The sequence below is a fragment of the Myxine glutinosa genome, chromosome 4 (genome assembly GCF_964187855.1).
Source record: "Myxine glutinosa chromosome 4, kmMyxGlut1.1, whole genome shotgun sequence".
Lineage (NCBI taxonomy): Eukaryota > Metazoa > Chordata > Myxini > Myxiniformes > Myxinidae > Myxine > Myxine glutinosa.
In genome coordinates, this window is record NC_136264.1 from 148215635 (window position 1) to 148226782 (window position 11148).

Sequence of the window (11148 nt, forward strand, 5' to 3'; positions counted from 1 at the left end):
ACCCATTCCCGGACCCGTGACCACATCACCCCCGTCCTTTACAAGCTTCACTGGCTCCCCATCCCCCAGAGAATTAAGTACAAAATCCTCCTCTTGACCTACAAAGCCCTCCATAACCTGGCCCCATCCTACCTGACTGACCTCCTCTCCAGACACCTGGCCCCACCACCCCCCCATCCGGACCAAATTCAGATCCTGGGGGTCAGGGCCTTCTCCATCGCTGCTCCCACCCTCTGGAACTCACTACCTCACACCATCAGAGACTCCTCCTCACTCACCACATTCAAAACATCACTCAAGACCCACCTGTTCAACACTGCATTCAACATTTAACCCACAGCATTTAACCCCTGACTATCTCTTCTTCTCCTTCTCCTTCTCCTTCCTTTTGCTTTGATTATTTACCTATTGATTTTTGTCTTTTTGCACTTGTTTTTGTACTCTGTCAAAGCGTCTTTGGGCTTCTTGAAAAGCGCTATATAAAATAAATGTATTACTATTATTATTATTATTATCATAGCAAATACCATGGAGAAATACATGATCTTTTATCCATTTGACAATCCAAAAGCAAAAACACCAGCCTAATAAAAAGCCACACAATTGCAGTTATGCTGACATCCCACATACTCATCCCTGCTTGAGACCTACTGGTCATCGAATTTGCCAATGGAGGAATGCCAGTGTCAGCAAACTAATGAAAAAAAACAAACCCAAAACATACTTGATGAGTGCTGCGATGATCGGTACGTTGAGTGCAGCACATGACATCAACCGGTCATGGAGGATTTGAAAGCCGTTCAGGCTTCCAAACTTGTTGATGAGGTCAACAAGCCATCCCTGTGAAAATGTCAGTTCATCTATAAGAATAAAATCCATTTTCAATAATCAGTAAAACCCCACGAACAAAGCATACTTTTGGTGAGCGGGCGTCAGGTGGGCGGGCAAACAGTTCGTCATCAGCAAGGGCGGGGGCCGTTTCTGAAGACCGTGTGCCATTGTATAGGTGAAACTTGCAATGTGGGCTGAGAGCAATAGCAAGAAGTTCGAGCAAGGGGAACCAATCGTGAGGAAGCTTGGCTACGCACAGCTCGATAAGCCTGTGGGTATTATTGATGATGCAGCGCTGCACAAGACAAATGGAAGAAGAAGTTAGCTTGAGAACATTGCAAAGTTGCGAGAAGAGGTACATGCGAGAAAACTTTTGAGATATAGATAAGACCAAATGGCAAATCAGGCCGAAGAATAGAAAATGCTCACATGAATTTCATATTTCCATCCACTGACAGCTTCGTCCGTGAGGATCTTTGTAAACGAGATGGTCAAACCATCACGGAAGAACCTCTGGCAAGCCTCGCTCTTGACATCAAGTCCTGAAAAGTTATGAGATAACACCACAGACTTGGAGTATCACACAACCACAAACTCAAAGCAGGTAATCACAAAAAAGTGACATCCAGGATAATTAATGTCTCCATTTACCTTTTTTGCCAAGTTCAATGGCCGTTTCCAAAAGAACCTCAAGCTCGCCCTTGGGTAGTACTGGTACAACCCAGCGAGGCCTGAAAAGCAAAGGATTAGCATGTATATCCGCTCAGCTGCAAACTGGATTGCCTAACCCACACCACACAGCACAACAGAAGCGCCTAAAGATTTTTTTTAAAGCTCGGAGCTACATCGAGCATTCATTGGTTGAATTACTAATGGCAAAAAAACAATCGTCACCGTGGTTCCATTGTAAATTCTGATTAGTGCCCACATTTTCAGTGCCATTCAAAGGAAACTCTCTCGAGTATAATGAGGAATTAGTCGTGTTGGTGAAAGCTAGTGTTTATCTGTGTTGGCAGACAGGTAGAACAATGGACGAAATTAATACACCTTTTACTGAGGGATGCTAACCGGCATGGGAAGCAAGGAGAAGCTGACGTTTCAGGCATTAACCCTTCGAAGGAGCATTAACCCCCTTGTCGTTAACTCGTCTTTTGCTCCGACGAAGGGGTAACATCTGAAACGTCAGCTTCTCCTTGCTTCCTACAGTGGTTAGTATACCTCAATCAATGTCCTGTTGGTTTCATCCATCATTTCCCTTGAGTACTTGTATTTGAGATGCAATATCACGAGAGAGGATCACTATTCAAAGAGGCTCAAAGTGACAGGTACAAAGTTTGCATAGTCAAGTGTTGGTCCCCAAAACTTTACATTGCCTGAATTGTCACTGCATCATTGCTTATAGTAACCACCAAGCACAATGATAAGTGGGTAGAATGATAGCAGGAAGTTTAGTAGTTAAGTTATCAGCCTTTTGTTTCGACCTGTTGATCATGTCATCAAGCTTTACAAGTTCAGCATGAGGAAATGGTGGCTCCTCCTCTTCTGGCACTGGGAGGCCATCACCCTGGCTTTGGGGATCTGCAGGACTGGGGCTTGGAGTATCTCCAGGGGAACTTGGAACAGGGTTCTGATGAGGAAACACAATGGGTAAAGAAAACACAATATGGAAAGAAACACAGCAACATCAGGACTCTAAACTGCAACGCGACATCTCCTTTAGGAAGTTTGTACCATGCCTCAAAATGTCTCCTATAAAATCTCCAAGCACTGAAATTGAAAACGGAACTGCCAAAGATAAATAAATAAAACATTCCAACAAACCTGCAAATATCAGGCAACTCAAGTATACACTGGATTGGGGGTGCCATGAAATTACTGCTTGAGTGTCATTGCATTTACATCTCTATTGTCATCATTTGCACCTCTTACTGGCAATGGTGCTGGCCAGGTGGACTGTCCATTTAAAAAGGACCGTAATAAGAATAACAATGTCATTCATAAAAGGGTTAGGCACCTTTAGATTTAGCATTATTTAAACTATAAAAGGTTATTTGCAGAAACAGCCAATATCACTATAGCCATTTGAATCCGAGAACCCACATCCAGCTTTTCCATCAAAATCTATCAACTTTCCAACAATGAAAAATGGTCAACTTTGATTTGATTGGTAAATGATGGGATTATACATTGGAGGTAAGTCTTCGTAAACTTGAAGCATCATGGCACATTAATGATTTATCTGAAGTTTGATTTTTCCCATGGTACAGGAGAAGTTGTTGCGTGAACATTTTGAAGGAGAATTTGTAAACCTAAGATGGACACCGATATGTTGGACCCATCAGCATCGCTGGAGGATGTGCATTACATTTCATGACCCGTAACAACCCTGTAAAGTTAAATTTATCGGTGCCGCAGTGTTTGAATCTCAATGGAGAGCTCTCACTACATTTGCGAATCTCAATGGAGAGCTCTCGCCACATTTGCGAATCTCAATGGAGAGCTCTCACTACATTTGCGAAACTCAATGGAGAGCTCTCGCTACATTTGCGAATCTCAATGGAGAGCTCTCGCTACATTTGCGAATCTCAATGGAGAGCTCTCGCTACATTTGCGAACCTCAATGGAGAGCTCTCGCTACATTTGCGAATCTCAATGGAGAGCTCTCGCTACATTTGCGAATCTCAATGGAGAGCTCTCACTACATTTGCAAATCTCAATCGAGAGCTCTCGCTACATTTGCGAATCTCAATGGAGAGCTCTCACTACATTTGCGAATCTCAATGGAGAGCTCTCACTACATTTGCGAATCTCAATGGAGAGCTCACTACATTTGCAAATCTCTCAATGTTGAGCTCTCACTACATTTGCGAATCTCAATGGAGAGCTCACTACATTTGCGAATCTCAATGAAGAGCTCACTACATTTGCGAACCTCAATGGATAGCTCTCACTACATTGGCGAATCTCAATGGAGAGCTCTCACTACATTTGCGAATCTCAATGTCGAGCTCTCACTGCATGTGCGAATCTCTCAATGTCGAGATCTCACTACATTTGCGAATATCGATGGCGAGTTCAAAGTTTGCACCAACTTCCAAGCATCACAAACACACACACACATGTTCATGTGTACAATTCAGTGTCTGGATCATGTGTACAACCTTCACAACCTAAGTCAATCGTTTGTCGTGCTTCACAGGAATGCCAATTTATTGCAAATACTAGGGCATGCCCGTACTATATATATGCCCGTACTATATATCTATCTAAAATTATATCCCCCCCCTCTATTTACATGAAATGGTTTGGTCCATTTGCAACGCCAAAGCGAACGGCGAACGGCTTGCGAGTACAGTGACAATCCCCCCCCTCTATTTACATGAAATGGTTTCGTCCATTCGCAACGACCACAGAACCCCCCCCCTCTATTTACATGGAATGGTTTGGTCCATTCGCAACGCCGGCACACGCGATCGTTCGCTGCTCTCTGATTGGTTGAATCGTTTTTTGTACATAGCTCGGTAAGTAATTGTCCGATTAATATGAAACCTTGAAAAGGCACATCCTCGGGTCCCCAGCAATATACCTGGCAAGTTAAAAGTATATCGGACCCGTGGTTGTCGAGAAACAGCGGTCACAGACAGACAAACGTACAAACGTACAAACGTACAGAGATTACTGGAATTATAGATAGATATTCTTCCAGGATTCAGATTGCCATTCAGAGGTTGAACCATTTCCACGAAAAATATTTGCAGTTTTCAGGATGAACACGCAGATGATCATTTCTTGGAGAAATCGCTGCTTTTAGAGATCCCCTTGCTTGTTCCCCATCTTATCTACTTCCCACATGAGGCTGTTCTCAGGCTAAATCCAAAAAATAATCGAAATTTGCAAAAAAAAAAGAAGAAATTCCCCTTGAGCTGTTACGTTCCTTAGTAAAAGATACATAAAAAAGTAAAAGTAAAATATTCCATGAACACAAAGCTGAGATACGAAGACGCTTTTTGGTATTTAAATGGTCCACAGCAAACGTTTTAAATGTTGCAACCTCAATGTGGGCTCAACAGTCACTTTACATCCATGACCGAATGTGGATGGAGGTTATGTTTTCACCCCTGTCTGTCTGTTTGTTTGTTTTTTGTTTGTTTGTTTCTGTTTGTGACCAGGATATCTCAAAGTTGTGGACCCATTCGGACGAAATTTGGTGGAGGTTGGGTATGTAACACAGACGAAATTAATAGATTTTGGTGAAGATCCGAATCTGGATCTGGATCTGAGAATTTTTAAAGTGATTCTTCACCATTGAGAGATCGGGGAAAAACGATAAATAGCACGATGACCTCAAAAAGTTGTGGATGACTTGTGACGAAACTTGGTGGATGGGTTGGGTAGATGACAAGAACAAGCCGATTAGATTTTGGTTCAGGTTCCAATCCAGATCTGGCCTATCAGTGGGATACACAACGTAAAATGCTCGGCATGGCGGAGGTATACCGAGTGCTATTCTAGTTACCTTCGCCACCAAAGGTGGATGAAGGTTATGTTTTCACCCCTGTCTGTTTGTTTGTTTGTGAACAAAATATCTCAAAATGTTGTGGACCGATTTGGACGAAATTTGGAAGGGATGTAGCATATGTCACAAGGACGAAATGATTAGATTTTGGTGAAGATCCACATTCGGATCCGGCTACTATAATTTTTGATGTGATTCTTCACCATTGGAAGATAGGTCCAAAAATGATACATAGCAGGATATCTCAAAACGTTATGGATGGATTTAGACGAAACTTGTTGGACAGGTTGCGTGTGTGACAAGGAAGAATCGATTCGATTTTGGTGAAGCTGTGAATAAGAATTCGGATATGAGAATTTTTTTTTTTTTCCGAAGTGATTCTTCACCATTGGGTGACATGGCCAACCAGGCGGAGGTATGCACTCTACTGAGTGCCGTTCTCGTCTTGGAAATAAAATTATCACAACCCAACATTTAGATAGTGACCATATTGTCCTGGCAGCAAACTGCTACATCACAGATCAACCTGAGCAAGAGAAGTACAAGAATATAACTACCGTATTTTCCGGTGTATCAACCGCACCCGTGTATCAATCGCACCCCGGATTTTCGACTTAAATAAATAAATAAATAAAAAATCAGATTTTCGAGGGAAAAAAAAAATCAGGAAAATTTTAAAAAGAGAAGAGAATAAATAAATAAAATGGAAAGCGAAATATGATGAAGGAAAGAGAAACTGAAGACAGAGAAAGAGTGAAAATACATGAAATGAGTTGAAAGCGAATTTTAAAAACATTATAATTATTCTTTCTTGCCAATGTGGGGCCCTGAAAAGGGCCGTTGGGTTTTGGCTCTTGCCAATGTGGGGCCCTGAAAAGGGCCGTTGGGTTTAGTCTCTAAAATCCGAAGAAGTCCTCGTCATCCGTTTCTTCAGTCCAATCCGAGTCGGGGTAAGCGAGATCCTCGTCGTCGTTATCCTCTTCTCCATCGTCGGAAAAGGGCCGTTGGGTTTAGGCTCTAAAATCCGAAGAAGTCCTCGTCATCTGTTTCTTCAGGGAAGACATTACGAAGATCATCATCCGGAGTCTGGGTAGGCGAGATCATCGTCGTCGTTATCCTCTTCTCCATCGTCGGTCACTGCCACTTCATCCTCCCAGATGGTCATCTTGAGTGCCATCAAGGGCATTAGATATGCAGCACTTGAGGAAGGCCCGCTCGATGATGGCTGTCGGCAACTCCTCCCAGACCTTCAGTATCCAGCTACAGATCGTCGGGAGGTCCACCTTCCTCATCCTCCCAGTCTTGGTGAAAGTCTTGTCCCCCGACAGCATCCACTCCGACCAACAGCGCCGCAGACCGTCTTTGAACGGCTTGTTGACTGAAACGTCTAGCGGCTGCAGCAGCGACGTCATGCCACCCAGGATCATCACCAGATCAGTGTTGAGCCCCCTCAGCGTTGACTTGGTCTCCTCTGTCTTGTGACAACGGAAGGCGTTGAGGACGAGCATGCTCCGTCGCCGCGGAAGCCCACCAACTCATCTCCCCCACACGACGCGGAGCCAGTCATCTACCAGCGCTTGGTCCATCCACCCCTTGGCCTGGGCACGAACGATTACACCTGGAGGAAATTTATCCTTTGGTAGCGTCTTCCTCTTGAAGATGATATACGGCGGCAGCTTTCCCCCATCAGCGGTGCACGCTAGCATAACCGTAAAACGATCTTTCTCATGACCCGTTGTAGTGATGGACACTGACTTGTCACTTTTGGCCGAGATGGTGGTCCCTCGAGGCACATCAAAGGTCAGCGGCGCCTGATCTGCGTTGCCGATGCGGCTTAGGGGATAGTCTTGCTGCTTGCGGAACTTGATCACGAACTTCTGAAAATTAGCAGTCTTCTCTGCTATGTCATCAGGGAGACTCTGTGCGATGTGGGTTTGCTGGCGAATGGAAAGGCCATGACGACCCATGAACCTGTACGCCCAAGACGTACTGGCCGTGAAGTCATCGACCCCTGTTTCCCTGGCAATGAGTCGGGCCTGGAGTCGCAACGCTAGTGTCGCGATGGCGTGTCCCTCGGCTCGCTTCTCTCACCCACATTAGCAGTCTCTCCTCCAAGGCCGGCCACTGGGCTGCTTTGCCCCTCATCGCCTTCTTCTTCTTCGGCATCGTCTCCAGCGTCTGCTTGTTATCCCGCCAGCGTCTAATGACGGACTCGGCGATTCCAAAGTGTCTGCCGGCCGCCCGATTACTAAACTCTTCTGCAAACCTGCAGGCACGGAGCTTGAAAGCTGCTGTGAATGATCGCGGTGCCATCTCGTGGTCTTGGTCAGGAAAGAGGCGAATGGTGAAGCTTGGTCTTGGTCAGGATAGAAGCAAATGGTGAATCTTGGTCTTGATAGCTCGAACAGGATAGAACGAATGGTGAAACTCCCCGTTGACCTCTCCATTTTATACATTCGCCCAGCCCATGCGGCGGAATCAAAGCCGACTTCAATAGGTTAGGCCAGATTAAAAAAAAAAGTTGTTGATCGTCCCCGCCCGACCCCACGAAACACACCCGACCCGAAATTTATTTATTTTATTTTTTTTGGAAATAAATCTTTTTGGAAAAAAAACAAAAAAAAACGATCTTTTCACATTCAAATTTGGCGCCGTTCTGCACCGCATGCGCAGTGCGTGCTGCGCAGAGCGTCGCAAGTGCCTCGGGCAACTTCACCCATTTTACGTTGGCCATTCATGGCGGCTATTGTGAGATTTTTCCCGCTGAAATCTGTATTGATTCGTGCTAGAATCGGCTTGAAATGCCTATTGTGATCGCATCAATAGCCCGTGAGGGCTCTTCCAAGACGGTGAAGGACTGGTTTTTGCATGCAATATCGAGTTGGATGTTACAATCTCGGACTTCTATGCAGAGTTCTCAGACGGCAAGTATGATGGGGATAGGGAGCCATTGCCTGACTATACACGCGGTACTTTTGTCAAAGTATTCGCCGGCCCCAGTAAAACTGACATGACGAAAGTTTCACCAGCTTGCAAAGTTTCTGATGTGACAAAGACTCTTGGCTCATTTCTCAAATTTGTGTTGGCTGCAGACACGGCCACGGATCACAGGATGGAACCCGATGAATGAAGAAATAAAATCATTTTGAGGAGAAAGGAGTCTTTATTTCATATTTTTCCATGTCAACAAAACTCAATGGAAAGTAGGAAAAAATATATAAAAAATAAAAATAAAAACCTCCCTCCCTTCCCGAACCTTTGAGAAAAAAGGACGCTCAACAACTTTTTATTTTTATGTGGCCTTACCGCGGCGTTGGTTAGACAATAGGTACGTCATAATGTCCCATGCAAAACGTCCTGTTTACCATGTTGAAGCTTTTGTTTTGTGACTTAATCCTGTCTTTATTTAGCACACTCTATTCACTATGTGACCTGTCATTCAAAGAGGACAAGTGAAAGTACACATTTTCACAAACATGCATAGAAAAATAAAATATTACAAACTTCAAACTTTCTTGTATTTTGACTGGCAGCAGTAATCGGCGTTGAACCTACCTTAGTAACGTAATTGACGATCATTCATCATTGTATCCCCGCAACCCCAAAGTAATATAAAGATTACGTCCCATTGATATGACAGTTTTTCAATGCACAAATTTTTCTGTTACTGTGTATCAACCGCACCCCCTTTTTTAGGGTTTTCCCGTCGGTAAAAAAACCGCAATTGATACACCGGAAAATACGGTAGATGATGTTTTGTACAAGACATCCAAAATTAGAGAAGCTAAATTGTTTATCAGTTTCACCTGATGTTGGGGTGAGGGGGGTTGGCTGGGCGTCTCTGCAGGTGGCTGGCTTTGGCTTGTGTCGCCACTACCAACCGGCGAACCACGCGTTGTCGCTGTCATGGCGGGCGCCAAGCGCCAGACCTGTGATCCGCTCGCTGACTCAGACAGGGCACAGGAACGAGAGCTTTTGGCAAATCGTCCGCGTTCGCTGTTTTACGAGAGCCTCTGCCGTCCTCTTTAGACTGCGAGCAGAGGGCATTGCACAGCCTGCATGGGCACAACAGGAAGGCAGGGCCCAGTTCAGGAAATACATTTAACTGCAGAAACACCGACTTGTGCGAATACATAGGCAGCCTCACCAGCTCCACTGAGCTTTACCACGTAGATCCTTCATAAAGATATAGCCATTTACAGAAGCAATATTGTCTTCCAATAGACAGGGTGACAGTACCTGGCACCAATTTAAAACTGGCATTTGTAATAGAGCAAATCAAAATTCCAAAATATTTCCATTTAACAAGTAAAACTTGTTCCAATTCTTCCCACAAACAATGGGACGAGTTCAACAAGCATTAGGATCATATTACTGGAAAGTTCTTCAAAGTGTAACAAAACCGAAAATGGTAATGATGGTAGTTTTACTTTTTAGTTTTGGACTAGCATTGCGTACAATACAAGACAAAAAAGTGCATAGGAAAATCAAATTTGCACAATATATATAGTGCAGTGAACAGGACATCAATTACAAAGTTATGGCTCAATTAAATAAATATTTACATGAACAGAAGAAGCCGCTTTGGAGACATGAACATCACAACTGACAGCAAGATAGCCCTTAAATAAACTTAAATGCAGCCAAGAGGTGATATAGCCTAAATCTTTGAGAGCTGAATTTTTGCAGGTGGCAATATGAAACAAAAAAGAGAAATCAGAGATTGCAGACCCTTGCCAGGAAGTATTGATGTGGTTTTGTCATTTGGGCTATTTGGGTCCTCAGGGTCTTTTGGGGTCCCTTGGGACTTTAGGGATCCTCTCGGTTCAAAAACTTCCAAGGTTTTTATAATTAGGTTTACTCTCCATGAAATGGAGAGTAACCTATTATTACTGCTCGAGTTTTTCTTCTTCTTCTTCTTCTTCTTATTATTCTTCCGCCCTATTTTGCACCTCCGAAAACTTCATAATTAATGTTCTCAGCAACCACTGGTCGGATTGACAGGAAATTTTCATCAAATGATCGTCTCGGTTCCTAGAATTTTCTAATGCTAATTATGACGTCATGGGTCACGTGGTATGGGCGCCATCTTGTAAAACAAATTCAACTTTTCCCCTCTGTATCTCCGAAACGGCTCAATGGAAAAATTTGAGGAATGGCTCATTCTGAAGAACTCTTCAATGGGAAAAAAAGACGTGTATCGAGTATATTAAAAATGCTAACGTTAAGAGGTTAGAATTCGTCAAACAAAAAATTTTCTCCCCCGAAAATGGGATTTTTCCCCCAGATGTGTAGTTAAAAAAAACTCAGATTGCAAAAAATTTCGAAGTCATACGTCACATGGTTCGGCCGCCATCTTGTTTTTCGTGAAAAAACACAAAAACCCCCTTTTCTCCGCAACGGCTGAACGGATCGAGCCTAAACTTGGCATGCATATTCGCATACCCATGACGAACAAAAAAAGTCAGCGAGCACGACGTCATCCGACACATGGTTTCAGAGTTATGACGTTTTAAAGCTCAAACTAGAAATGGTATCACCTCTATAATTTGTGGAGATATCGAGTGGAAACTTTACACAAATGTTCCTCATGGGGGGATGTTTCAATGTTACTTGAGACGTTTTGATAAGTCACATGGTTTGGCCGCAATAAATAATGGAAGTTAAATTTTAAAAAGCTTGTAACTCTTGAACCACTGCATGGATCGACTTGAATTTTTAATGCAATGCAGCGCTCATCAATCGGAAGAAGTTTGCAAAATTTCAAGATGATTGGATGTACGGTCTGGAAACTAGAAGTT

At 43.6% G+C, this 11148-nt stretch overlaps 1 protein-coding gene across 1 annotated transcript in view; it reads right to left on the reverse strand.

Annotated features, from left to right (window-relative positions):
- Positions 1 to 11148, reverse strand: part of USP9X (ubiquitin specific peptidase 9 X-linked) — a 167495-nt gene that overhangs the window by 146896 nt on the left and 9451 nt on the right. Inside the window, exons 2-7 of the mRNA XM_078775324.1 lie at positions 9154 to 9402; positions 2313 to 2458; positions 1483 to 1562; positions 1261 to 1373; positions 917 to 1126; positions 725 to 840 (exon numbers count right to left, since the gene is read on the reverse strand). Coding sequence (XP_078631450.1) covers positions 725 to 840; positions 917 to 1126; positions 1261 to 1373; positions 1483 to 1562; positions 2313 to 2458; positions 9154 to 9255 — 767 coding nt within the window. The 5' untranslated portion in view covers positions 9256 to 9402. The remainder of the gene's footprint in view (positions 1 to 724; positions 841 to 916; positions 1127 to 1260; positions 1374 to 1482; positions 1563 to 2312; positions 2459 to 9153; positions 9403 to 11148) is intronic.